Source organism: Brassica napus, chromosome C6, assembly GCF_020379485.1.
Source record: "Brassica napus cultivar Da-Ae chromosome C6, Da-Ae, whole genome shotgun sequence".
NCBI classification, from domain to species: Eukaryota; Viridiplantae; Streptophyta; class Magnoliopsida; order Brassicales; family Brassicaceae; genus Brassica; species Brassica napus.
The window spans coordinates 9,198,500-9,226,420 of NC_063449.1; the positions used below are offsets into that span (position 1 = coordinate 9,198,500).

A 27,921-nucleotide genomic window follows, 5' to 3' on the forward strand; every position below is an offset into this window, starting at 1 on the left:
TATCTAAATTTTGTGATCGTGAATTCAATACAGTTTTTCTCTTAGTAGATATCTATTCCGGTTTTCTTCTTAGTATTTCCAGTTTTTATTTATATAATCATGTATATAATCTTGACAACTACGTATAACAAAATATACATAGAAGAGATAAGACTATAGCAACTATCATCATGGTACGGCAACTTGTTTATAACATTAACTACTTGAAAGAGAGATACCACAAGACGTTAGAAGTCTTAAAAGTTTTGAGAGATCCTAAGAAAGAGTTGGTCACATGGGTCGATTGACTTTGACGTCCGAAATAAAATCAACCTCACACGTTTACTTCACCCTTTCGTTCAATTGTATTCACACTTATCCACGCCCAATGTTGTTGCTGGTAAGCCAAAATAAGTTGTGAACTTCCGTAATCTAGTTATAACAAGAACGGATTTGATTTTTTTGAAGTTTTGGTAAAAATCTTAATCAAGTACAATCTAATTCTTTCAGTACCAATCCTGCCAGAAACGAATCTATTATAATAGGGATAAGGTGTTGGATAATTCCAATTAAGTTGATGAGCAAGTTAACTCATTAAAGTGAAGTTTGATGGGTTAAGGAAAGATGAAAACATATCGAGCTTAGGAATGTTTCCATATTATTATTAGGAAAAGATGTAGCTTCGTCCTATATAAAAAAAGTCTCATGGAGAAATGTAACATCAAGAGAAACACATTGAAAGATTTAGTTTTGGGAGAGTTTCTAAATCTAATAAGAAGATAAGTTCTTATAATCTTTGTGTTTGTGCAACTTCAATTGGTATCAGATCCAGGTTTCGAAGATCATTTACAAGAGGAGTTGTAATTCGATCAAAACATGGGAGACAATAACAATTCTCAAGGACGTGATAAAGGTCTTGAGACGAAGAAGGACATACGATGTCCGATGCTATCATCGACCAACTACACCGTATGGTCGATGCGAATGAAAGTGATGCTTCGTTTATATGATGTTTGGGATACGATTGATCCAGTGAGCGATGATGCAAAGAAGAACAATATGGCGATTGCTCTGATCTTTCAATCAGTCCTGGAAGCGCTAATACTTCAGATAGGAGAAATGATACATCGAAGAAGATTTGGGAAGCTATCAAATCCCGTAACCTAGGTGCTGATCGCGTGAGAGAAGCGAGGTTACAGACTTTGATGTCTGAGTTCGACAAACTGAAGATGGCAGACACAAACACGGTGGATGACTACGCAGGAAAACTTTCAGGCTTAGCATCGAGAGCAGCCGCGTTAGGAGAGATAATGAAAACATCGAAGATGGTAAAGAAGTTTTTGAAGGAACTTCCAAGAACGAAGTTCATTCACATCGTAGCTTCGTTAGAACAAGTGCTGGATCTAAATTCAACGGGGTTCGAAGACATTGTTGGGAGATTGAAGTCTTTCGAAGAACGCATAAAAGAAGAAACCCAAGATGAAGATCAATCGAAGCTAATGTTTGTGAAGAATGATACGCAAGGTCGTGGAAGCCATAACAACTCACGAGGAAGAAGCAGAGGTAGAGGTCATGGTGGAAGAGGAAGAGGACGAGGAAGGTCTAATAGTTCTGATGGTCATAACAAAGGAGGAGAAGCTTCGGACAAGACCAAGAAGGACTACTCTAAAGTTAAATTTTGGAGATGCGACAAGATGGGGCACTTCATGTCACATTGTCCTACACGACCAAGAGAAGAAGCTAACCTAACGGAAACACAAGAAGCAGATGCATTATATATCCATGATGATTGAAGTAGTATTCCTCAACGAAGAGAGAGTGTTTGCTAAGAGTTTGATGAATGCGATGGAAATACGAGTATATGGTACCTTGACAATGGTGCAAGTAACCATATGACAGGCAAGAGAGAGTTCTTCTCAAATCTAGACGAGAGCATCAAAGGCAAAGTCAAATTCGGTGATGGATCAAACGTTGAGATTGTTGGGAAAGATTCGATCACGTTCTTCGGGAAAACAGGGGAGAGAAGAACACTCAAAGATATCTAATACATCCCAAGTCTTAAACACAATATCATAAGTCTTGGACAAGCAACCGAGATGGGTTGTGAGGTTAATATGAAAGAAGACTTACTGATGCTGAAATATCCCCGTGGAAGACTATTAGTACAAGTCGCTAGGCAACCAAACCGATTGTACAAGACGCCAATGGAGGTTACATGGACGTGGCATGCGCGGCTAGGACATGTGAACTTTGGAGTCATGAAGAATATAGTAGACAAGGAGATGGTAGTAGAGATGCCTCAGGTGATACACGAGAAAGATGGGTGCAGTGCATGCTTAGTTGGGAAGTAAACTCGGAAGTCTTTCCCGCCTAAAGCAAAGTATCAAGCATCACACGCATTGGAGTTGGTACATGGTGACTTGCGCGGTCCGATATCACCATCAACACCAGCGAACAATAGATATGTATTCGTCTTAATTGATGATTACTCAAGATATATGTGGACGATGCTGCTAAGAGAGAAGAGTGAAGCGTTCGATCGGTTCAAAAATTTCAAGGAGTACGTGGAGAATCAAACGAAGCTAAAACTCAAGACTTTTCGCACCGATAGAGGAGGAGAGTTCACATCTTCTAAGTTCATTCATTTTTGTGAAGAAAACGGTGTAACTAGACATCTCACCGCATCGTATACACTATCAACAAACGTAGACGAAGAACCAAGATCATTCAAGCTTCCTCATATCGATGTTACAGAAGAAGGAGATGGTGATGAGCATCAAGATCACCAACACCATGAAGAGCATAACAATAATGAAGAAGAATAAGTTGTAGATGCAAGTGAACAAGAACAAGTAGCAGAGAACAACAATGCAAACCAATACCAGCATGTAACATCGAGATATGGCTGTAATATCAGAAAACCAAAGCGGTTCGATGATTACATTCTACTCGCCAAAGTTGAAGGTGGTAGACTCTTGCTCACCATCGATGGTGAACCAGAAAGTGACATCGAAGCTGCAGTGATACAAGCTTGGATCGATGCAATGAAGGCATAGATCAAATCTATCATCAAAAACAAGACCTGGAAGCTCGTCAAGAAGCCGGCAGGTGTGAAACCGATAGGTTTGAAGTGGATCTATAAGATCAAGAGGAATGGAGATGGAACGGTGATCAAATACAAAGCAACGCTAGTCGCAAAAGGCTACGTGCAAAAACAAGGCATAGACTTCGACGAAGTGTTTGCACCAGTTGCTCTGAGAGCTTGGAACATCAAACTCGACAGTGTTCTCAAGGAGATGAAGTTCACGAAGTGCACCAAGGAACCTGCGGTATATCAAAAGAAAGAGAAGGGGGAGCTTCTGATCATAGCTATATACGTTGATGACTTGTTTGTAACAGGAACTTCGCTCAACGTTATTAAGCAATTCAAAGATGATATGTCAAGAATATTTGAGATGTCAGACCTCGGGAAGCTTACATACTATCTTGGTATAGAAGTAACGCAAGAAGCTGATGGCATTTGAATCAAGCAAGGAGGATATGCGCAAGGTATACTTGCAAAGACGAAGATGAAGTCATGTAACTATACTCATGTTCCGATGCACACGAGTTTGAAAGTATCAAAGGCAGAGGAGGAGTCTGAGATTGATGCAACATCATATCGAAGCACCATAGGATGCTTTAGAGAGAGTCATGGAGAAGCAGTGAAGCATCTATACTCACGTTCTGATGCAACATCATATCAAAGAAATGCGATGCACCTATTAACGGTCTATGGAGGTTCATTAGAGTTCAGAAGATCAACATACTTAAGATTCAAGTTGAAATTAAAAGGAAGAATGTTGGATAATTCCAATTAACTTGAGGAGCAAGTTAACTCATTAAAGTGAAGTTTGATGGGTTAAAGAAAAAGGAAAACATATCGAGCTTAGGAATGTTTCCATATTATTATTAGGAAAAGATGTAGCTTCGTCCTATATAAAACAAGTCTTATGGAGAGATGTAACATCAAGAGAAAACACATTGAAATGTTTAGTTTTGAGAGAGTTTCTAAATTTAATAAGAAGAGAAGTTCTTATAATCTTTGTGTTTGTGCAAATTCATAAGGTATCTCTTTTTTTGAAATTTAAGAAAATTTTAACTAATATAAAGAGTAAGTGTCAATTCACTTATTATCAATTGGTTTTAAGTTGAATGCTCATATTAAATATGAATCTAATATGGTATCAGAGCATAGATCCCTAAAAACCTGAAACCCTTAATTAATATAACTTCTCTACTTAACCTTCTCGATAAGGTATAATTGTCTTACTAAACTCATTCGACTGAGTATAAATGTCTTAAAGTTTCGAAATTTCTGACCAATAAGAATCATCATCTCAAGAAGGAGTACTAGGGATAAGATATCCCACATCGGAAAATTAAGAAAAACTTAACTAATACATAAAACATTATGATTAATACACTTATTATCAATTAGTTTTAAGTTGAAAGCTCATAATAAACGTGAATCTAATACATTAAACGGTGTCTAGAAATTTTACAATAGACGTTGTTTACCGGATATAACATCCTTAATATATAATCACGATAATCCCGCTCCTTAAATCCTTAAATATGGCTGGATTCTTCCCCCAAATTTGCTTTTAAAAATATTTCTCTTCATTCACCTCTCAATCTCAAACCGGCCCTGAGAGGGCCAATGACTAAATTTCAAATGTGGCACCGTAATACCGATGAAGTTTGTATCCAGTGTGGACATGATACTAACAAGTAACAGTTTGATGTCTAATACATTTTAAAAACAAAAGAATTTGTGAACGAAGATATAGGTTTAGAGGGAGCATATATTTTAAATGATCCCTTCACTAATTTATCACTTATTATATTTAATTCATATTACTTTTTCATATGTTTTGGATACATTCGTGTGGCAATTCAAAACTCTTTAGTTCATCTACTTTTTTTTTGTCATCAGCCAAAACAAATTCATACAGACTTTGCAAATCAAATTGGTAGCTTTGTATCCATGTGTTATTTTTTGACACTGCGTGCTAGATTATCCGCCTGTAAGTTCTCCGGCCGGGGTACATGAATGATAGCTGAGAAAATTTGTCTTCAAAATCTTTTAAAACAAGTTTGTTCACCTCAAAGATCATTTATGTACCCCAGCCAAAAAAATTATAGGTGGATAGTTTAGCACGTAGTGCCAGAAAACAACCGTCGTTCGTCGTTCACAAGTATAAGGCTCATCCACATTTCTATTAAATCAGAGTAAATGCGTGTGTAATGTATTAGATGCAAATGTGCTATCAAAAACACAATAACTTTGTAAAAAAAGGATGTAGGTTTAGAGATTTGGAGAGTAGATTAGGTCGGTTATATTAGGTATGCATATTAGGAATGTGTAAACATCTTCTAACTAAGTTTAAAAGTTTGACTAAACACGTGTTTATAATAGCCTACCAACGAAAATAAATTATGTATTCGTTTCTATCTGATATTTGGTGATTAAAATGTCAGTTAGAACTTTCCTTTAAATTTGGAAGTTGAGAATAATTTTGAAAAAAAATGCTCTAATGGAGTCCATTAACGCTTGTTAATTAATGATGGTTTAGTGGCTGGCTAACTGTGTATCTAAAATAGTTTGATCAACGATAATAACGAGCTTTTCGTGTTTGATTAAAAATCTAGTGTGGCTCAGTTTCTGTTGTATATAAACCGGTATGGTACATGGCTTTCCTGTAGTAAAAAAAAATTTTTTGCTAAACGAAAATAAAAATTCAGTGTGACTTAGTTTGGCTAGTTATTCTTCTCCAAGCTGGTTTTTGTTTAGAATCCGTTTGGTTAAAGATAAACCAAAATTACCAAACATAACTGTCTAATGTAGTCATATAAGACTAAAAAGTAAAAACCCTAACGTCCGCCACAAGTATTTCCGAATTTTTCTCCCAGCTTCACATTTTTGCTAAATTTGCGGGAAATCAAATCTAATCCTCAAAACTCAACCAAAAGGCCAGCGAGCAAACGCGCGTTATACTCTTTTCCAGAAATGGGGAAGAGACCGCCGATCCCACCAGACATAGAAAACGGAACTCCACCATTACCACCGTTACCACCACCAGCTCGACCGCCGTTTCGCCCTCCTATTCCCGTGCCATGGTACGCATGGCTCGTGCCTCTCATCTTTGCAGCTAACTTCATAACATTCGCCACCACAATGTACGTGAACGATTGCCCCTCGAGATCAGATAACTGTCTCTTGTTTGATGTCCTTGGGAGGCTTTCGTTTCAACCGATAAAGGAGAATATGCTTCTTGGTCCTTCTATTCCCACGTAAGGAAGATGAACAAATAGGAAAAAGAATATGTTACAACTTGGTTATATACATTATGAATGTATATTTCTTGTTGATTTAGGCTGAGAAGACTTGGAGCTCTAGAAAGGAGACTTGTAGAGGAAGGTGAAAAATGGCGTCTCATCTCTTGCATATGGCTTCATGGTGGGCTCCTTCACCTGCTGGCTAACATGATCAGCCTCCTCTGTATTGGAATGCGTCTTGAACAAGAATTTGGATTCTGTAAGAATCCTTAAACCCAGAGCCGGTCTTGATAGGTTGAGGGTTATAAATGGTTTAGTAATGATTTTAACCAATTTTAGCAACAAAAAAATGATTTAAACAAAAAATATTTAAAAAATTTTGAGGACATATGTTTATGTAAATTATCTCTTTTTTTTTATCCCTAAGCCAATGTTTTACTTGCCGATGTCCAGGACTGACCTTGTTTAAAACTCCCCTAAGTTTTTCATCTTCAGGAGTCTGAATTTATTTTTATTTGAAACTACAGTGAGAATTGGAGCTTTGTATGTGATCTCCGGGCTTGGTGGAAGCATTATGTCTTGTTTGACAGATTCAAGAGGAGAACGTGTATCAGTAGGAGCATCGGGCGCCTTGTTCGGGTTACTGGGTGCATTGCTCTCAGAGCTGATCACAAACTGGACAATCTATGAAAATAAGGTAAAAGCTTTATCATCTTCAACCTTTATGGTGTACATTATTGAAAGCTGATCTTTTTTTATTGCAGTGTACATCACTTATGACATTAATCCTGATCATTGCACTGAACCTAAGCGTCGGATTCTTACCACGTGTAGACAATTCTGCTCATTGTGGAGGATTCTTAGCCGGTTTTTTCCTAGGTTTTGTCCTTCTTCTCCGTCCGCAGTACGGATACGTGAACCCCAAGTATATTCCACCTGGTTATGACGTGAAACACAGGAAATCAAGACACAAGTGTTATCAACATGTCTTCAGGTTTACATCTTTAGCCATTCTCCTTGCGGGGTAAGTTCACCAAAGACTCAGTGAATCATTCCTTCATAAACACAACTCTAACACTTGATTCAAGGACTAGGATTTCCATCTGTATAGGCAAAAACCCAAACCTGACCAGTAAATGATTAAAACTTCATTGCAGATTCATTGTGGGATATACTAAGCTTCTAAGAGAACATACTGTAGAGAGCGTGCCATTCAGAGATGTCAATTAGCATCTGTAAAAGTTCATTTCACAGGATCCCAATATATTTTCATATATGATACAAACACCATCACCAGAAAAGGTTTTACATTTGATGATTCGAGAAGTAATTACATATGTATCGGTTTTTCAAGGCTGTTGTAACTATACATGTGTATGAAAAAGCATATATTAACCTGTAGGAAACATTTTTTATATATCTACTTTCTTTTGTAGCAAACTAGGATCACAAATCAATTATGTAGTAGTAGAACTGCTGTTTCGTTAGCGTGAGGTGTCTCCCCAATTTGGAAACAAACCTACGAACATTGAATTTTGAGCAAATAAACACTATAAATCAAAGCAATATCAATTTTGTTTTTTATCTTGACAAGAGCATTACTTTATGTCTTGATATGAGCATTAACTTTTATTCCTACGGTTCCATAATCAATATGCTTTACTCCATACCCTTTGGGTTTGTTTGTGAGTGCTTCAAAGCCTTGAAACACTTCCAAGATCTCTATCGCTTCTTCGATCTTAATATCACCAAATGATTCAATATCAATGAACATCTGAAAAGTAGAAGGTTTATTAGTTGAGCAAATCGACTTAAATCATAAAGTTCAAAAGATTAAATTCCCTAGAGCCTAAAGAACAAATGAATGACTCAATATCTTCAAACTTGATTGTCTCAAGTTCATTCAACACATGTTTGACAGCATAAGAAGCTTCAGATAAACTTTGTAGCATAAGCGTCTAGGAATGATCCCCAATATCAGCTAATGCTCCTATTAAATTTAGCAACACAACAACTTTTTTTTTTTTTTGCATCTGAAATAAATAAAAAGTCTTAAAATCAATAAATACTAGGTGGTTGCCCGCGAATTCGCAGATATAAATATTGTATAAAAATATATATATTGTATAAAAATATATATATTATATATACAATGTCATAATTTTGAATAATAATTATAAACATATAAAATGTAATTTTTAACTTCAAATATTTTGAAAATCAGTAGTAAAGTTTCCATAAATTTGATGTAAAAATAACTGAGGAATATTTAGTAATAACAAATGCTTGTGGAATTATATATATGTAATTATCACATTAACTTCTCCGGCACATATTATGCATCATTTCGTTCTTTTTATTAAATTTTTGCCGATATTTTCCTAATTTTTTACATATTTTTGCCAAATATTTATTTCTCTCTCTAAATAGAAATACAAAACATACAATCAATGAACCAAAAATCTATTTTAGAATTATTTTCAATCATAACATTACCTTATTCACTATGTTATTTGACTTGAATGAAAAACATTTTTAAATCAAAGTTCTCATATTTTTCGTTAAATATAATCCGTCCAATCTTCAAAGACTGATTATTTATAAAGCATATATGAATATTATAAGAGATTAAAAATTATTATAGATACAAGTATATGTTTATATAAATATGAAATCATTATATCAATTTCTATAAAAAAATATATTCATTACTTTATGTAGTATATAATAAAAAGAATTGATCAAACATTATTAGACTTTCTATAATTTTGAAAATTAGCTACCATTAATTATTATTAATTATATTATTTAGGTTATTTGACAAGTGATAATAATTAGTTTTAGGCTTACCTTTTATTTTAGATCTAATTAAAATAATTAAAATTTATAAAAAGTCTTGTTCATTATATTATGTAGTTTATAAATATAAAAAGAATTGATCAAACGTTATTATTATTTATATAATTTCAACAAATAATTATAATTTAGATTATTTAGTAAGTGATATTAATTAGTTCTAGATTTATTTTTTATTTTAAATATAAAGTAAAATAAATAAATTTAAAGTTATCGACCAAACAAATTATAAAAAATTTATTAAGATTTCACAAATGATCGACATGTAAACAATAGTCATTTAAGTGATTTTTTGTTTAATATATAAGATGATTTTTGTTATTTATAATTGTTTTATAATCATATAAATAATTTAAAATTAAGATAAAATAATTTTGCAAGCCATGATCTTAACAAATCTACATTTGAATGCAATAAATAAGTCATATAATACCTAAATTAATTTAAAATATAATTCTAATTGGATTTGATTTCATTCCATCTCATTATTTATTCTGAATTGACTATAACTACATTCTTTTTTTTTCCACTTATTCCATAGAACTTATTGAATGAGACTTATTTTTATATTTCATGTAAATGAGAGTTTCTTTTTGGAAATTACAGAAACGGGCTTATTCCATACTATTAAAAAAAAAATAACTAATCAGCATAGTAAAAAAAAAAGAACTCACCGCAAGACAACTCATCAACGACCCGCTTTTTGTATTTTTTTAAAGTCAGCATGACCAATACGATCCTATAATTATCATTAAGGAATATGATTTTATGAAGTCTGGGTTAAAGCAACACATAAAATTTAAACATACTACATAAAAAAACTTACCAGAAATGTCTTCAGGGACTGTGCAAACGCGATGATTCTTTCACTTAAAAAAGTGCTATTTTGTTCTGAAGAAATCACTTTTATGGCAAAGTGATCTACACCTTGAATACGTTCAGTGTAAGAGAGAACTTGGTAACCAAGATTTTCTCGTGTCCTACAAAAGATAATATGTAAAATCAGATACTATTTTATAGAGGGAAAGAAAATAATATGATATTAGCAAACCTTAAAATGTTGAAGGTATGTTAAGAAATCATTTCGGACAGCATTAGAAGATAGACTGTTATCTTTGCATCATGTTTAGTCCCTATTTGGTAAATTACCTACAGTAAACTTGGAATCTTAGCGAAATAAAAAGATTCAACTCAAACTAAAATCTTTGTTCTTTACTTTGACAGCAGAATTACAATCCGTCTTTATAAGTACATCTTCTTTCTTTTCTACAAAGTCTCTGATAGACTTCACCAAACCCTCTTTATACGTGGGTAAGTGGTACAACAGTGTCAAAGACTTTTGCTATATCTTTGACTTCTTGAAGTGGTAACTTCCCAAATGACACAACCAGAATTATCATCTGACAAAAAGTTATTTTTTGCATAAACATATAGGATCTAGTAAGTTTAATTAAATCTTAATGATCGAAACTTAAACCTTACCTTAGATCGAAGAGAATTGATAAAGGATGACATATCTTCACACTTGACATCTTCTAGTACATTCAGTATGGATTTACGACCATGCAATTCATTACACAAATTCTCTAGCATTAACATATCCACTTGTTCCCCAGTATCAACAAGACACTTATTGAGCTGAGCAATAAAATATTGTTACAAGTACCTGACTGAGACAATCATATTTTTAAGATTTCATGAACAACGTGTGTTCCAGAAGATGATCCAAACCAAATGCATCACAAGGATCTGAAAAAACATTCCCCTTTTTTGAAATTGATTGCACTAGACTGCACAATTTACGAACCAGAAATTGAAATATACGTTCTCTAGAGAAGTCTTAATTCAGTCAAACATGATCATTTTCTAGAGAAGTGTTAACACAAGGTCTTAGTTGACATAATTTAATAAATTTAATTTGAAATATTTATCTAAATATTATTTAATAATTTCAAATTTTTGTTGTTGTTATGCCTTTGAATTATAAATTTAAGTTCAGTCCAATCATTAGTTTGTTTATCTAAATATTAGACGTGTATAAATATTTAATGTGTGCATCGTGTTTAGTTAGCCATACAAACTAGATTATATTAACCATTCAAAATTGTCAACTTTGTAAAATACATTGGTGTTATGAAATACAAAACTTGTGTGCTTGTAAAATTATAAATAATAGCATAGAAATTAATTTATATGTTCCTATAAAATCTCGTGGACAATCTATTTAGTTAACGTTTTTAATGGATTTCCCATTTCATATAAAGTAAATAGAGAAAACAGTTATTTAAATACCAAACTTTCTTATATCCAAGTTACAAAAAAAAACTTTCTTATTTTTGCCAAATAAAATAGGAACTCTTCATTAGGTCAAATAAATACCAAAGTTATGTTGACCAAGTCATTTTGGTATTACTTTTGGTCAACATATATTCTTGTGTATGTGACGTTAATTGTTAACGGTAGGCCTGGGACGGATCGGGTATCCGGGCAATTTTAAGATATCCGGATCTGAATCCTTATCCGGCGGATCCATAATTTTACTATCCTTATCCGGATCCGGGGTTCGCGGATATCCGGGTGTCGGATATCCTTCTAAAAATTATAATATCCGGCGGATATCCGGATCCGGATTTGGATCCTTAAAATAAATAAAAAATAATATTAATATATATAAAATATTAACAATAATTCAAAAATAAAAATATATATAATGTTTTTAATTATTTATATGTATAATATTACAAAATTTACATTAAATTTATATATACTATTATAAAAATAAAAATATATTAAATAAAATTAGTTTTTATATATAGATATTACTATTTTTGAAATAGTTATTAATAAAATTTACGGATCCGGATATCCGGACTAAAAAATCAAGATATCCGGATCCGGATTCGGCTTTGACGGATCCAACATTTTACTATCCGGATCCGGATTTGGCCTCTCCGGATATCCGGATTTTCGGATCGGATCCGGATCGGATCACGGATCGAATCCGGATCTCAGATAAAAGTTCCAAGTCTAGTTAACGGTGATTGAAACTTTGTCGTTTTAAAATTAGAACAGAGAACAGAATACCCAAATCAAATACTTTAGAACCCTGATCAAAATCGATTTCCTCTCGTCTCTTTTTTATTTCGTTCCTTGATATCAATCTAAATCATACTTGGAGGTTGATTGTTTGCAGTTTTTAAAATGGTTTTTGGTTTTTGATTTTCTAAAATCTACTTTTTTACCAATCAAGATTTTTGAAAAATAGATTCCCTAAAATTTTGGGAAACCAGATTTTGAAATAACTACCTACTTCTTAGCAAAAAACTAAAAACCACATTTTTTTGGTTTCCTTAAACAATGTACCTGACCTTTTGTTTTTTGTTTTTTTTTTAATATTATTTCTATATTTGAGCATTAATATAGTATAAATAAATAAAAATAGATTAGTGATAATATAGTAACTATTCCAAATTACTAAGAATCAACAAAAAATGTTGTCTATCATTTAAATTTAAATTCTAAAACTACAAAATAATCTATATCAGTAAAAAAAAATAATTCTTTTGTAGGATATAAAGGGCCTTTTTAATAATAATTTTAATTTTTATTAAAATAACCTAGAATCAAATTTAAGAAGAGTAATATTTATAACACAGCTTAATTTTACCAAAGCTATTACAGTTGAATAATATTTTATCTAATAATGAACCGATAGCCACATTTTTTAATTTAATTTATTAAATTATAAAATAATTTAATAAAAAAAATTAAAACTAATTAATAAAAAAAAGAAATTTAATTTTTAAAATTCAGCCAATACAAAAAAAATTATGTATAAATTTAGTTGTATTAATGTACCTTTTAATAATTTTAGCTAGATTATAAATATAGTAAAATTATAAAGCAAAGTATATATAACTTATGTTTAAACACAGAATTAAATTTTTTTAAGTTTATGTTCAAACATACAATTATATTTGTTTTTGCTGTTTTTTTTTAAATAAGCTTATGTGTGTTTTGGTAATGATATTATATTTTCTATTTCCATAATAAATATTTACTATTGATAATATTTTCATTTCATTATTTTGTAAACAAAAGCCAAAAACTAAAAACTAAAATCTAAAATCACCAATCATGTTTTTCAAAAAACTAAAATCTACTGCAAAATAAAAAAACCAAAAACCAAAATCTAAAATCCAAAAACCAAAAACTAAAAACCAAAATCCAAAAACTAAAACCAAACATCAAGGTGATGTTCATTTCGAAAAGGAACTGGGATTGGATAGTTTGGACACTGGAGATATTTATTGATGCCATTGAGGAGGAATTCAAGCTTGAGATCCCAGACATAGAAGCTGACAAGATCGGTTCTTGCTCTCTTGCCATTAAATACGTTTACATATCTAGCGAAACCTCTGTGCTCCATCAAGGCTTCTATTTTTTTTCTTTGTAGTATGAGATTATTCACTCAAGTTCTCTCTTTAGTCTTTACAAATGGGATTTTCAAGTAAATTCAGATCTGTTTTAGAATGCTTATGATTGTGTTCAACATATCTCAAATGAAACGGTCACAGAACAAATATGATGTCTGAAAATTACAGGAAAGAACAAAAAAGTCTTAAAGAAACAACAAGATCTCACTCCACAAGGGCCAACAAGTCGCTTTCTTTACAAAAGCAATGCCTAGCACCGTCCCAAATCGACCTGTACAACAATGAATTCAAAGATGTTACACTTCCAAAATTATAAAGAACTAAGATTCAATTCATTTGCAGAGATGGCAAAACATAACTAACTAACCTCATATAGGCTCACCTCAGAGAACAAAACCTGTGAAAAGGGAAAAAGGCGAACCAAATGAAGAACAATCACAGTAGTCTACTGAGATAATGACTTGAAGAGCTTGTGTCCTTGAAACGGCTTCTCAGTTCGAATTGTCCCAATACAACGACATGAGAAAGATAATGAGCAGGTTCTCTCGACTTGGGGTTGGGGAGATGAATATTCAAATTTTCTGTCTCATTTTTGGAGGATTGATTGAAGGATGTTTTAGATTTGATATCAAGAAACTGAGATAAAAGAGAGACATCGATTTGGGATTAGGCATGTAAGGTATTTCGATTTGGGTATTTTATTCTCTGTTCTGATTTTAAAATGACAAAGTTTCAATAACCTTTAACATTAATCGTCATATACATAGACAATATATGTTGACCAAAAGTAATACTAAAATGGCTCAGTCAACATAACTTTGTATTTATTTGAGCTAACTAAAAATTTATATTTTATTTGGTAAAAATGAGTAAGTTCAGTATTTAAATGACCGTTTTCTCAAAATAAATCTACGTAGTTATAACAAAATTCATGGAGGCATGAAAAATCATATCATTACTGATATATATCTCTTATAAAGAGAAACATTACAACATCTGAGGTAGCCATGTGTCATCACCATAATGAGTCTTAGAATTTTTAGAGAATTAGGTTGATCCATTTAAATATATAATAAGCTTTTTATTAAACTAACCATAAATTTATTATTAATGTTTTTTATTTTTTCCTTAAATAAAAATTACGGAATTGCCTAATGTAGCTAAAGCATATATATGAAAATTAATGATTTTGAATAATAAATATTTGATAAAAATTAGTCTATTCTCTATCATATTTGTTTAATTTTAAATTAATAAAATTAAATTAAATAACTACATTAACCATATAATAAAATTTTAGATTTTTCTGTATATGTTATATTTTGATTTTTTTTAAAACGAATATAAATTACTAAAACTGTTAAAAGTATCACCTTCAAATTTTTGTGATTTATGGTTTAATTGTTTTTGTTATGATAAAATACAAATGATTACAAAATCATATAAGTAAGAAATTTTATTTAATAAATATTAAGTGTAAAAGGTTTATATATATATATATATATATATATATATATTAAATTAAACTATATACCATATAAAATATATAAATATTTTAATTTTCTTTGAAAACATATTTTTGGTAAAAGCTATTGAACAAATATTGACAACTTAATATTTAAATTTTTAACTTAGCCTTGAACTTTTTATAAAATTATGAATTACTAAAACTATTAATCACACAATGAAAATTTTGTTATTAGTGATTTAAAGTATTTGTTATAAAAATATACAAATCATTAAAAAATCATATGAGTAGAAGGCATCATTTAATATATATCAATACTAAAAATACACACTATATGTTAACGTCATTAAAATTTAATTATATATCATATAAAATAAAAAAAATGATTGTTTGGATTAATGAAATTTACTTGTGTTCACATCAATTTAATTATATATGTAATAGTTACTGATTTTTTAATTATTCAATATATATTTATTATTTTATAAATATGTAAAGGAACATATAATATATAAAAATAGTATATATATTGTTTGTCCCGCACATATCTTAACCTAGTATAATCATATAACATAATCATAATGGTTCAAACACTCGAATGAATGATTTATTTCAATGATAATTACTTTACGATGCTCATGGATCAGATTATGATTAAAAATTTTCTTTTTAAAATTTTGGAACTCTAATCTGATCTGATCTGGGGGTTGATTACAATATTTGATTATGTGGATGTATATATGTTTATTGTTCCATTTGGTTAAATCGGTTCAGAAATTTAGTTAAAGCATATTTTGGTTATTAATGTATTGTGGTTCGACTAAACTAGATGCTAAGATGTAAATATTTATCGTGTATAGTCCAAAGTATTAATTGGTATCGGTTTATTTCTGTTATGATGTCTAGTTGGTTAGATTAATCAGATTTTTATTATCGTTATAATTGAATTACTAGATTTTGACCCGCGTTTCGAAAGCGCGGATTTTTTTGTAGATTATAAACAAAGTTTGATATGAATTAATATTTTGAAAGTATTGTTAGTAAATTGTATTATATCAAAGTAGAGAATTTGTTTTAAATTATGTAATTTATGAATTAGATTATATAAGATTTTATATGTACGTTTTACGCAACTCTCTCTTAAATCCGGACATTTATCTGGATCCAAAAACTGACCATAAAACACAGGTTTGATTTGGATCCATAGATAAATACATGTTGGGTATTTATTAGACCCATGTTCTTGGTTCAAGTCCACATCCTACTCGAGAGGATACTCCAAGTACCCGAAATGTTTTGTGCATATTAAGTATTTTTGGATATTTCGAATATGTTTTCGATATATCCTCTTAAGTTTCATGTTCTGGTTTTCGGTTATAATTTCGGGTTTTAGGTAAATTTTCAAATTTCTTAAAATATACTATTTTGGGTATCTGGATTAAACTTTGGGTATTTTCGGTTTTTCGGATAAAATTTCTGGTCTTTTCGGCTATTTGAATATTATCAGGTATTTTTTTATATTTTTCGGGTTTTGGATATTTTCTGGGATTTCGAGTACTTCGAGTTTTTTGGGTTCTAAACCCGAATCAACCCGGACCTGCTATGTACCCAAAATTTAAATGTATTTTTGTAAGTATTTGAATTATGGACCCAAAGCAACCCAGCCTTGGAAGGAATTGACCCGAACTCAGGTAGAAAATTTTCAGATATTTAGTTGAGTTATAATATTTAGGATTTTAAGAACCCGACCAGAAAAAAAACCCGACTCTTATCCAATCCGAAGACCCGAATACCAATGCCCACTCTACTTATTTATTTTGTTATTAGTGAGACTTAAGACTTATTTGGCAAATTTCAAGCTAATTTAATAGTATATATTTTCAGGAGTTTTAATTTTTTTTAAACTTATATTGAATAACAATTTTTATTATAGATATTTTTTATAAAAAATAATTGAAAGTAAATATAAATAATTTTATTTTAAAAAATGATTTGGTGAAGTGTTTTTATCAAATTTGATTTTGTAAATATTTAGAATTATATAATGTTTGATGACATTTTATAATATGTTGTATGATATATGCTTTCATTTTAATAATTGATATCTAAATATTATATATCCATCATTGAGCATAATATATTTATATAAGGATAAAAATAATTGGAGAAGAATGAGAAATAATAATAAGATTTATTTAAAATATTTAAATTATTTATAGTTATAGTAGTTAATGGTAGGATAAAAATATAAAGAGTTATATACAGTTGCAACACCCTTTTTATAATAGATTTTTAAAATGATTTTCTTTTCATAATATAAATTTTCAAAATCGCATCTATAATATATTTTTAACAAAAATGTTATAACAATATATTTAGAATATGATGTATAAGCTTTGTAGATAAATATATTAGAAGTGTTAGTCAAGGAAAAGCTATGATGTATAAGTTTTGTAGATATATATTTCAGAAAGGTCAGCATATTCAGAAACACATTTCAATCAACGAAAATAATGATAGAGTGAAGCCTTTGGTAAAAACAAATGATAGAATGAAATGTTGCAAAATTGGTGGCACCAAGGAACAATATAGTTTTGGTATTTAAATTCATCAGTCACGTTTTGGTTATAGATTCATGACACATGTTTTGGTAAGATGATATTTTAGTTAAGTTGAGTAATAAATAAGAACATTGATTATTTTATAGTTAAAGAAATGTAATATAATTGATTATTGTATAGTTAGAGAAATATAAGGTAAGACCAATAAAATAGTTAAGTTTAATGAAAGGGTCCACCAACCTTTCATAGTTAGATTTTTTAGACTCTTTTCCTTTTAATCAGTGTTATTAAAACCGGACCGACCCGATGGTTAGACCGGGTTCGACCGTGAACCGGTTATATAGCCGGGTTGGTCTAGTAATTGGTTCGACCATGAACCGGCCACATAGCCGGATTATATTTCAAAGTTATTAAACTAATAAAAACCACTAAAACTATCGAAAATCTATAAACCATTCATATAAACAAGAAACTAATTTATATTTATAATATTTTATGTTCAAAATTGATTTATATTTTAACTATGCATCATGTTTACTAATATTACTTTTATATTTACATACTAAAAAAATATTAAACCATATTATTGAACCAAATTTGACCCGGTCGAACCATATTGAACCGTGACCCAAAATATTTCCGGTTCAGCTTTCGGTCCGGTTTTAAAAACACTGCTTTTAATAGTATAGATATATGTCAATTTTAGGATGACCATTTGAAATTTAAATAATAATCTTTTATTAAGTAGTATATTTAGTTAAATTAACCGGTTTGTCACTATTATTGTTACTAGAGCCTTTCCCGGGCTACGCCCGGGTTTATTTTCATTAATTTTAAAATAGTATGTTAGTATATTTAAAGATATAGTATATACTGGAAACTATGATAAATATAAATTACTAAAATAAAATTTAATTATTAGAATGCAAACAGAAATAATTATAAAATATATTATATTATCACAGTAAAAAAAGGTTAAAATCTCAATCATTTTAAATTTTGATTTCGTAACTCCTCTGTTCATTATATCTTTCTGATTCGTATTGTATAATTAGTGGCTAATAGTTTAAGTTCTTACCAAGTAAACTAAACTTTCTAGAAGTATGCATGAAAAATAAAATGGGGTTGCTGAAATTTTTTTCCAAATTTAAAAAAGTTAGATACAATAAATATTTTCTTTTGTAAATACCTTGATAATAGGTAAAAAGATAATTTCTTATTGAGTATTTTTCTGAAATTTTATAAATGTTGAAAAAATATAATAGTTTTCAAAGGTGATTGGTAAGTACTCTGAATGCTTTCCATACTTTTTCACAACTAATCTAATTTACCAATCATGCTTTAAGAAAATAATTTAAAGGTACAATTCAAAAGTTAAACTGAAAATAGATTGGCTATGAAAATCATTTTTTTAAGAACTTATATTTAGTGCTTTGAAAGTTATTGATATAAATCTACATCAATAGATTATACAGTTACAACATTTTGTTTTTACAAATTTACAGCTTATATTCTAAAGCAAATAATTAAGTTTACAGCTACAAAGACTAAATATCTCCACTAAATATGATTTTCCTTTTGTCTTTTTCTGCTAAATATTATCTTTTAAATTATTATTCGTTTTCATGAGATTCATGTTTTTCATCATCGATTTCCAAGAATAAAGATAAAAGATATTATAGATATAGATATTAGATACGTGAATTCTCCTATTGACTCCCATTAAGGAAAAAAAAATACATGTTACATTCGAAATAGTCTATTTACATATAAATCAAAGATTATTTTCATTTATATAAATCAGTTTCATCGAGGAATACTCATAGAGAAAATGTATGTACAATAGTTGAGAGATATGAAAGAGAACCTTTCGATTTCAGTTCCCATATCAATAGCCATGTTCTTGAGTTCGCCGAGTAGATCACTTAGATCTGCAAGCCCATCGTCCTGCTTTGCTTTCTCCATCTGTTAATACAGCAGACACAACATGATTCTTAGATATACTGGCAAAAACAAAAACAGAACATTTGAGATCACAGATCCACACCTCTATTTTATGATAAGCATCAGCGGATTCAGGGAGAGGTTCATTGGTTCTTGAATCTGGTTTAGGTAGCTGGTTCAGCCCCAGCTTTTCTCTAGTCTCTAAGTTGTTAACTCTTCTCTTAGGGGATTCACCTTCTCAGAAGAACAAAAAAATGGAGGAGTTAGGTGAAGTAACAAAGCAAAAGAGATTCATTTCTTAAGAAGAGGCATACCTCTAGTTATGACAGGACAGGTTATAGACCGAGTCTTTTTAGGCTTCCAGGTCCTTGAGAAAATGCCTCTGAGGCTTCCAAGAAGTTTCTCACCCTAAAACCAAAACACAAAACATAACAATAAGTTTCTCATAATTTATAAAAATCTCAATCTCATCTCTTTTTACCCGAGTGAGATCATGATCGAGGTCAACAGCCTTGTGGTGAGTCCTTGTGATTTTCTCTCCTTGCTCATTCAACATAACCAAAGTCCTGGTAGCATCTTATCTTATCCCTTGCGCTACTTTCAAACACCCTTGCACGGTCTTGGTGGTCTCATCGGACTTGTACACAACATAACTCTCAAGTTCTTGAACCGTCTGGTTCTCCACGCCTCCTGATTCACGGAAATGATTCTTGAAAGAAGGTTTCAATCTCTTCTCAACCTCCTCCTCATCGTCAGCATCGTCAAAAGGGTTGAAGCTGTGATTCTTCTTAGTAGTAGGTAGGGAAGGTTGAGGGGAGATCTTGTTTGATGGCTTTCAAGGTGTGCTTTTTATTGCCATCTGATTCATCATCTGAATCAAAAGGATTCGACTTGGAGGCAGAAGCAGAAGAAGAAGGCTTATGATGCTTGGAAAGTCTTTCCAGAGGCTTCTTCAACCCAAACATTGTGATCCAAACCTGAAAAAAACTCTCGTTGCAAGAATCCAAAAGTCTATACGAACGATGTTGTAGAACCCTCGCCGCCGTCCAGCCTGACACGAACCCCTCAACTCGGTCGGAAAACATCTCCAAGAGGTTGAAACCGGGAGACCCCGAGATGATGTGGAACTTGAGATCCCGGTGGAAGACGCTGCGTGAGTGGCAGTAACCGACGGCGGAGATGAGCTGGTGGAAGTAGCGGCGGCTGAGATCCTTGGAGGTGATAGGGGATTTTCCATCTGGTTTCATCGCCATAGATTTAGGTTAGAGAAGTTCTTGATATGTACACAGGAAGAAAATGAGTATATAAAGAAGGAAAAGAGAAAACCAAAACGAAATCATAAAAAAGAAATTGATTCATCGTGGAGTATTGATTATGCAGAAGTGGATCAATCAAACTGAATCACTGTGGTATCAAGCGAAGAAGACGAAGAGGTAGAGCCGTAAATCTCGAGACTTCCGTCTCAAACGTAACTCAATAATCTGACGTGTTTTAATGAAATCTGAAGTGTTTTAATGAAATGTTGTGATTGGATGATTTAATTGTCCTACGTGGACACACTCTCTGATGCTCATATAACCCTTTTAATATAGTATAGATAATATTTAATATATGTCAATTTTCTTATGATCATCTAAAATTTAAATGAAAATAAGAGTTCGAAAAGTCAACATCTCACCTCTCCGCTGCATATACCACCCCAGAACCGCCGCGTCGGAGCTAGCTCTGTCGCATTTATTCGCCGGTGAAGTTTGGTGAAGCTGATTTATTACTCCTTGAAGCACATGCTTACTCCCTACGGTCTCCTTTTTGGCTTTAAATGAGTCATAAGCTACAGATCTGGTTGAGAGAATGTTTCCTGCAAAGAATAAATTTTAACGCTTTGACCCTACAAAGTTGAGTAGTAAAGGTTATTCAAGCTTCTCGTAAATCTTTTACTGTTAAATACAGACTTTTACCTCATTTCTGAGGATTTACCCAAGATTGGGTTCTTACTGCGAGATCTGTAGTTGGTATTCAAAATTACTGAAAGAAAGAAAAGGGTATTGGTGGTAAAGATGTCTCTGCGCAAGTCAAGACACGATAAGGGCAAATGGATAGCTGACCCACTAGATCTACTTGTCGCCCTCCGATCCAAATCCCACAGATAGATACTTCTGCACTAATACAAGAGAATAAGCTCACCCTGATTGGTCGAGTAACGAACCCATCCATTCAAAAAACTCGCGCTCTTGTGGATTTCTTTCTACAACACTGGCGTGTGGCTGGTACTATCACTGGAAGAGACTTAGGCCCCAACTTGTTTCAGTTCAAGTTTGAGACAGAGCAAGACCTTCAATCTGTCCTCTCTGAAGCACCTTTCCACCTCAAGAGATGGATGCTGATCCTTCAAAGGTGGGAACCGATAGTCTCTGACCACTTCTCTGTGCTGATTTGGATTACTATACACGGAATCCCCTTGCACTACTGGACAGACGTAGTTCTGGAGGCCATTGGTAATGAATTGGGACCAGTAGAAACGTATGATGTGGAGCGCGGAAGAATTAGAGTCCTGATAAATGGGTTAAAACCATTGGAAATGTCACTGAAAATTAGCCTATCAGGTGAACTCAAACAAGTGGAGCTTGAATATGAGAACTTGCAAAAACATTGCTTCCTCTGCTACTCTCTCTCTCTCTCTCTCTCTCTCTCACGAAAAGGATAATTGCCCCTCTCGTCTGGCATAGTCTAGCTTAATCTCCGCAACCCCAACAAAAATGGGGATCTCTCAAACCCGAACGATGGATAGATTGGAAGCTGATAAACAGCGACTAGATGCAAAGAAACATAACTCCTTGGTTCAGCACCAAGCCACAGAGCAAGGAAGACCAGAATATTCAAGGCAATGGCAGAGTAGTTCTACACGATCTTATGATTGGAACCAGGATAAAAGTTTTAGGTTTAATTATGGGTCTCGACGTGATCCAAACTTCAAACATAGCTCACTTTCTAGTGAAAGGAGTAACCCAGCATCACGACCCCCAGCACGAGATAGACTTTCGTTCCGTAGGGAAGAGGATTCCGTAACCAACAAGGAACCTCAGTCTCGCAATAACAATTGTACCCCAAGATCAGAATGGAGACCGATCACAAGGATCCCACAAAGCGGAACAATACCAAAACCCATGTACTCTTTGGGCTCCCACACTCCATCCCCTCGACCTCCTCGTGAAGGGGACGTGAATCACAGATCGGCCTCACCAGCCTCAAAACAAAAATCAGGGGAAGGTAGTATACCATCTCAAGAGAGAAGATCAGCTCTCAAAAGGTTAATCACTACCAAAAGAAAGGGTACCTCTGCTCCAGGATGGTGCTCTAAATACGGAATCTGGCAGGCTTCAAGAGGTTCCAATACAACAGTTAGAAGAGGTGCTACCGCTGCCCCAATCTGGAGGAAGCAACCTACCATCTAGCTCAAGAAATCCAGTTAGGACATGTGGAGAATTTGATCCAACCCAAGATAGATCTGCCATCCGGACCCTCAGTGAAGATAGGGTACATGTCTCGCTCATATTGGGACCGTTGTTCCCAGATGACGAAGATGATCTGCAAGGCTTAGGTCCTAAGACAGGACAAGAACTGGCGTCCTCTTCTGCTCTGAAACCACCGCTGGCTAACAAGCGGGGCCCTCGAAGCCCACCTTAGGGAGTTGCTGTAAAAAGAAGAAGAGTCACAAAGACACATAACTCCCCCAAAAGAAGAGGGACTACAGAGACAAGGGAGAGTAAAACGGTACAGCCGCGAACCTCAGGAGGAAAACCGCGAGTAAACATCATCCCAGCATCGAGGAAAAAAGGAACGGATTTTCGGTCCGGTCCACCTCCTCTTCCTTAGCCAATCTGAGCTGGAACTGTCAGGGTATTGGGAGCGAACTGACAGTTCGTCGACTCCGGGAGTTTCGCACAAAAACCTCTCCGAAGATCGTGTTTCTAATGGAGACAAAACAGAAAGATGAAGAAATCTACAAGATGTATAAGGGGACAGAATTTACAAACCACTATACTGTACCGCCCGAGGGATTCAGCGGAGGCTTTGCTCTCTCCTGGAAGGATACAATTCAGATCGAAATCTTGTTTTCTTCAGCAAATGTAATTGATACAAAAATTGTGTTCAATGGAAAAACCTTTTTGTGTCATACATCTATGGAGCTCCAAATAAAGAAGAGAGACCAAAGTTCTAGGAAATCTTGACAGATATAAGAGCACAACGGACCTCACCATGGCTACTCACGGGAGACTTTAATGACTTTTTTGACAACTCGGAGAAAATAGGCGGTCCGTTGAGATGGGAAGGCTCCTTCTTATCCTTCCGAAACTTTGTGTCTCTAAATGGCTTATGGGATCTGCAATTCTCGGGTAACTCCCTTTCATGGAGAGGAACCAGATATACACACTTCATTCAATCTAGACTAGATAGAGCAATGGCAAATATTGAATGGATCGAGATGTTCCCAGCGGCCAGAAGTGGATTCTTGAGGTTTGAAGGTTCGGATCATCGTCCGCTGTTAACCCACTTTGACCAACATCTCAAGAAGAAAAAGGCTTGTTTCGGTATGATCGAAGGCTGAGCGAAAACCCGGAAGTACGCGAACTAGTGGAAACAACCTGGAACTCCTCTAGCACTTATTCAGTCTTGACAAAGATCAGTCAGGTACGTCGTAACTTAATTGAATGGGCGAAGATACAGACAGCTGCAGCAAAAGAATACTTACTCTCCCACCAGACGCTATTGGAACAGGAGCTGTCTAACATCAACCCCAACACTGAACGTATCGAGGAATTGAATGCGATTTTAAGGAAAGCTTATGCGGAGGATGAAGAATTCTGGCGCCAAAGGAGTCGTATCCAATGGCTAAATGGAGGTGACAGAAACTCGACTTTCTTCCACGCGGTTACTAGAGGATGCATAGCCTGCAATAAGTTCTCGATAATTGAAAATGAGGCAGGGCAAGCTTTCTTCAAGGAGAATCACATAGTCCAGACTTTTGTTCAGTTCTACCATCAGTTGTTTACCTCTGGGAACACAGATGCGAGATCGATGGTAGAAGAACCCCTCTCACCAAAGGTTACTACTGCGATGAATGAGGATCTAATAAAAATCCCAGATATAGAAGAAGTTAGAGCAGCAGTATTCTCAATACACCAAGGAAAGGCGCCAGGGCCAGATGGCTTCTCGGCTGGGTTCTACCAAACGTTTTGGGACGTAATCGGTGCTGACATATTCCGAGACGTAAAGGCCTTGTTTGAAACAGGCCAGTTGAACCCTCGACAGAACGAGACTCACCTTAGGCTCATTCCAAAGACCATGGGAGCAAAGAAGATATCGGACTACAGACCCATTGCATTCTGCAATACACACTACAAGATAATCGCGAAGATCCTATCTAGACGACTCCAGCCACTGCTACACTCTCTGATCTCGCCATCTCAGTCAGTATTTATCCCGGGGCGGGTGATATCAGATAACGTGTTAATCACGCACGAGCTACTCCATTATTTGAGAAAATCAGGAGAAAGGAAATGTGTGGCCATGGCGGTCAAGACTGACATGAGCAAGGCGTATGATAGGATCGAATGGAGCTTTTTACGAGAGGTACTGAGCAGATTAGGCTTCCATGACACTATAATCTCTTGGCTAATGGAATGCGTCTCCTCGGTATCGTACTCTTTCTCGATAAATGGAGGACCACAAGGAACCGTCAAGCCCTCGAGAGGCCTCCGACAAGGTGATCCACTCTCACCGTATCTATTCATCCTATGCACGGAGGTCTTCTCAGGACTATGTCGACAAGCGCAAGCCAAAGGAACCTTACCGGGAGTTAAAGTAGGGTGACACTGCCCACCCATAAACCATATCCTCTTCGCGGATGATACCATATTTTTTGGGAAATCAAATGCCGCTAGCTGCTCAGCCCTATCTCTATTCTCCAGAAGTATAAGATAGCTTCCGGACATTGCATAAACCGTGGGAAGTCTGCTATAACCTTTTCATCTTAAACCTCTCAAGAATGCAAAAAGAGAGTGAAAACTGAACTCGATATAAACCAAGAAGGGGGGATAGGGAAGTACTTCGGTTTGCCGGAGCATTTCGGAAGGAAAAAACGGAACATCTTTTAAAGTATTGTTGATCGTATCAGAAAAAAAGCTCAAGGTTGGACTGCGAGATACCTCTCGGGAGCAGGGAAGATGGTGCTGTTGAAGGCGGTGTTGGCAGCGATGCCTAACTATGTCATGTCGTGTTTCAAACTTCCGAAATCATTATGTAAGCAAATTCAATCCGCTCTCACAAGATTTTGGTTGGATGTCAAGCCGAAAATTAGGAAAATGTGTTGGATCTCTTGGGATAAGCTTACTCTCCCTAAGAGTGCGGGTGGTCTTGGATTTAGAGAAATTGAAGAGTTTAATGATGCTCTCTTGGCTAAGCACACATGGAGATTGCTGAAAGACCCTTCCTTCCTGCTGGGATAAACCCTCCTGAACAAGTTCTGTCGCTATGAAGACTTGCTCACGGTATCAGCTCCAAACTCTCGGGAGCAGGGAAGATGGTGCTGTTGAAGGCGGTGTTGGCAGCGATGCCTAACTATGTCATGTCGTGTTTCAAACTTCCGAAATCATTATATAAGCAAATTCAATCCGCTCTCACGAGATTTTGGTGGGATGTCAAGCCGAAAATTAGGAAAATGTGTTGGATCTCTTGGGATAAGCTTACTCTCCCTAAGAGTGCGGGTGGTCTTGGATTTAGAGAAATTGAAGAGTTTAATGATGCTCTCTTGGCTAAGCTCACATGGAGATTGCTGAAAGACCCTTCCTCCCTGCTGGGATAAACCCTCCTGAACAAGTTCTGTCGCTATGAAGACTTGCTCACGGTATCAGCTCCAAACTCTACCTCTCACGGCTGGAGAGGGATATTAGCAGGTAGAGAGATCATAAAGAAGGGAATGGGTTGGGTAGTTAGAGATGGAGAAACTATCAAGATATCGAGTGATGACTGGCTATCTACGAAGAAGCAAGCACACCCTGTTGGACCCCCAACTCTTTCATCACAGAACCTGACAGTTAAAGAGCTATTCCGGCTGAACTCGACGGAATGGGATATAGAGAAAATCAAACTCCACTTACCTCAGTATGAGGGTGAAATACTAAAACTGGTGCCTAGTACACTGGCGATGAAGGATGAAAGGGTTTGACTCCCTGAAAAATCTTGTGAATATTCCACAAGATCGGGTTATGCACTGGCGAAGATGAATAAGGGTAATAATCTTGATCCCTTAAACTGGAAAAAATGTGTGTGGAACATCAAGTGCTCGCCCAAGTTGCAGCACTTTCTGTGGAATGTAAAATCAAACGCACTTGATGTGGGGGAGACACTAAGCAAATGTGGGATCCAAACTGAGGGGAAATGCAAAAGGTGTGGAGCTAGTGAATCAATACTTCATGTGATAATATTATGCCCTTATGCACAAAGAGTGTGGAAACTAGCATCAATCTTAACACCTCCCAGTACCAGTAGTGATGCATCTATGGCGGAGATACTACAAGCATGCACTAAGATGATTAATCTACCTCCCACAGGTCTGGTAACTCTCCTGTACCCATGGATTTTCTGGGTATTGTGGACTAGTAGGAACCAGTTGATGTTCGAGGATAAGTCTTTCTCGGAAACAGAGACGATGCTCAAGGCAATAAAGGCGACAGTGGAATGGCAAGAGGCGATCAAACTCCCTACCGCGACTAAGCTCCCTACAAAGAAATCAAACTATGTTTCTATTAAAGACTGTTCACTGATGAACTTAAATCCGCAGATATCAATTAATGCCTCAGCACTGTATTCGGATGCGGCTTAGAACAGCACATCACTGGCAGGAGGACTGGGATGGGTAAGCACAAAAGCTTACGACTCGGTTTTGTTCAAAGGAACTGATGACTGTCGAAATGTAACTTCAGCACTTGTGGCAAAAGCGATGGCTCTAAAAACAGCACTCTCGGAAGCTGTCTCTGATGGTCTAACAGACATAATTTGTTTCTCAGATTCTAAGCGTCTAATTGACCTCATCACAGGAAAGAAAACCGTGGTGGCTCTGCATGGATTACTCTATGACCTCGGTGTGTTGAGTGACTCGTGTAAATCTATCTCCTTTTGTTTTATCCCTCGGGTCTGCAATGAAGTCGCAGACTCTCTTGCTAAAAATGCTCTGTTTCGTATGTCTAACAACCCGTATGGGGTTGACTACTCTGTTGTAAACTCTGTTATTTAAATTGGAACGAAGTAGGTTTGATCCAAAAAAATAAAAATAAGACTCTAATTTGATTTATTATGT

At 34.4% G+C, this 27,921-nt stretch overlaps 2 protein-coding genes, 1 long non-coding RNA gene and 1 pseudogene across 3 annotated transcripts; 2 read left to right on the top strand and 2 right to left on the bottom strand.

Moving 5' to 3' along the window:
- Positions 1-5,775: 5,775 nt before the first annotated feature.
- On the top strand, positions 5,776-8,001 carry LOC106404179 (RHOMBOID-like protein 5). The gene is made up of 5 exons (XM_013844919.3): positions 5,776-6,315; positions 6,399-6,559; positions 6,828-6,997; positions 7,065-7,324; positions 7,458-8,001. Exons 1-5 carry the CDS (start codon positions 6,032-6,034, stop codon positions 7,528-7,530), a joined length of 948 nt encoding a protein of 315 aa, XP_013700373.2. The 5' UTR covers positions 5,776-6,031; the 3' UTR covers positions 7,531-8,001.
- A 5,666-nt stretch (positions 8,002-13,667) lies between these two features.
- LOC125588737 lies at positions 13,668-14,849 on the bottom strand. The gene is made up of 2 exons (XR_007324878.1): positions 13,960-14,849; positions 13,668-13,863 (listed from the first exon to the last, which is right to left on the bottom strand). It is a non-coding gene; the product is annotated as an uncharacterized LOC125588737 (long non-coding RNA).
- Positions 14,850-19,391: 4,542 nt separating this feature from the next.
- Positions 19,392-24,305, bottom strand: LOC125588738 (annotated as a pseudogene).
- A 2,539-nt stretch (positions 24,306-26,844) lies between these two features.
- On the top strand, positions 26,845-27,447 carry LOC106404180. The gene has a single exon (XM_013844921.2). The coding sequence runs from the start codon at positions 26,845-26,847 to the stop codon at positions 27,445-27,447; it is 603 nt and encodes a 200-aa protein (XP_013700375.2).
- The last annotated feature ends 474 nt before the right edge of the window (positions 27,448-27,921 follow it).

Excerpts from the sequence above, each read along its gene's own strand:
- LOC106404180 (XM_013844921.2), top strand. The coding sequence starts at position 26,845 with ATGAATAAGGGTAATAATCTTGATCCCTTAAACTGGAAAAAATGTGTG.
- LOC106404179 (XM_013844919.3), top strand. The coding sequence starts at position 6,032 with ATGGGGAAGAGACCGCCGATCCCACCAGACATAGAAAACGGAACTCCA. Across the intron at positions 6,998-7,064 it reads GGACAATCTATGAAAATAAG|TGTACATCACTTATGACATT; the intron begins GTAAAAGCTTTA and ends TTTTTATTGCAG. Across the intron at positions 7,325-7,457 it reads TTAGCCATTCTCCTTGCGGG|ATTCATTGTGGGATATACTA; the intron begins GTAAGTTCACCA and ends ACTTCATTGCAG.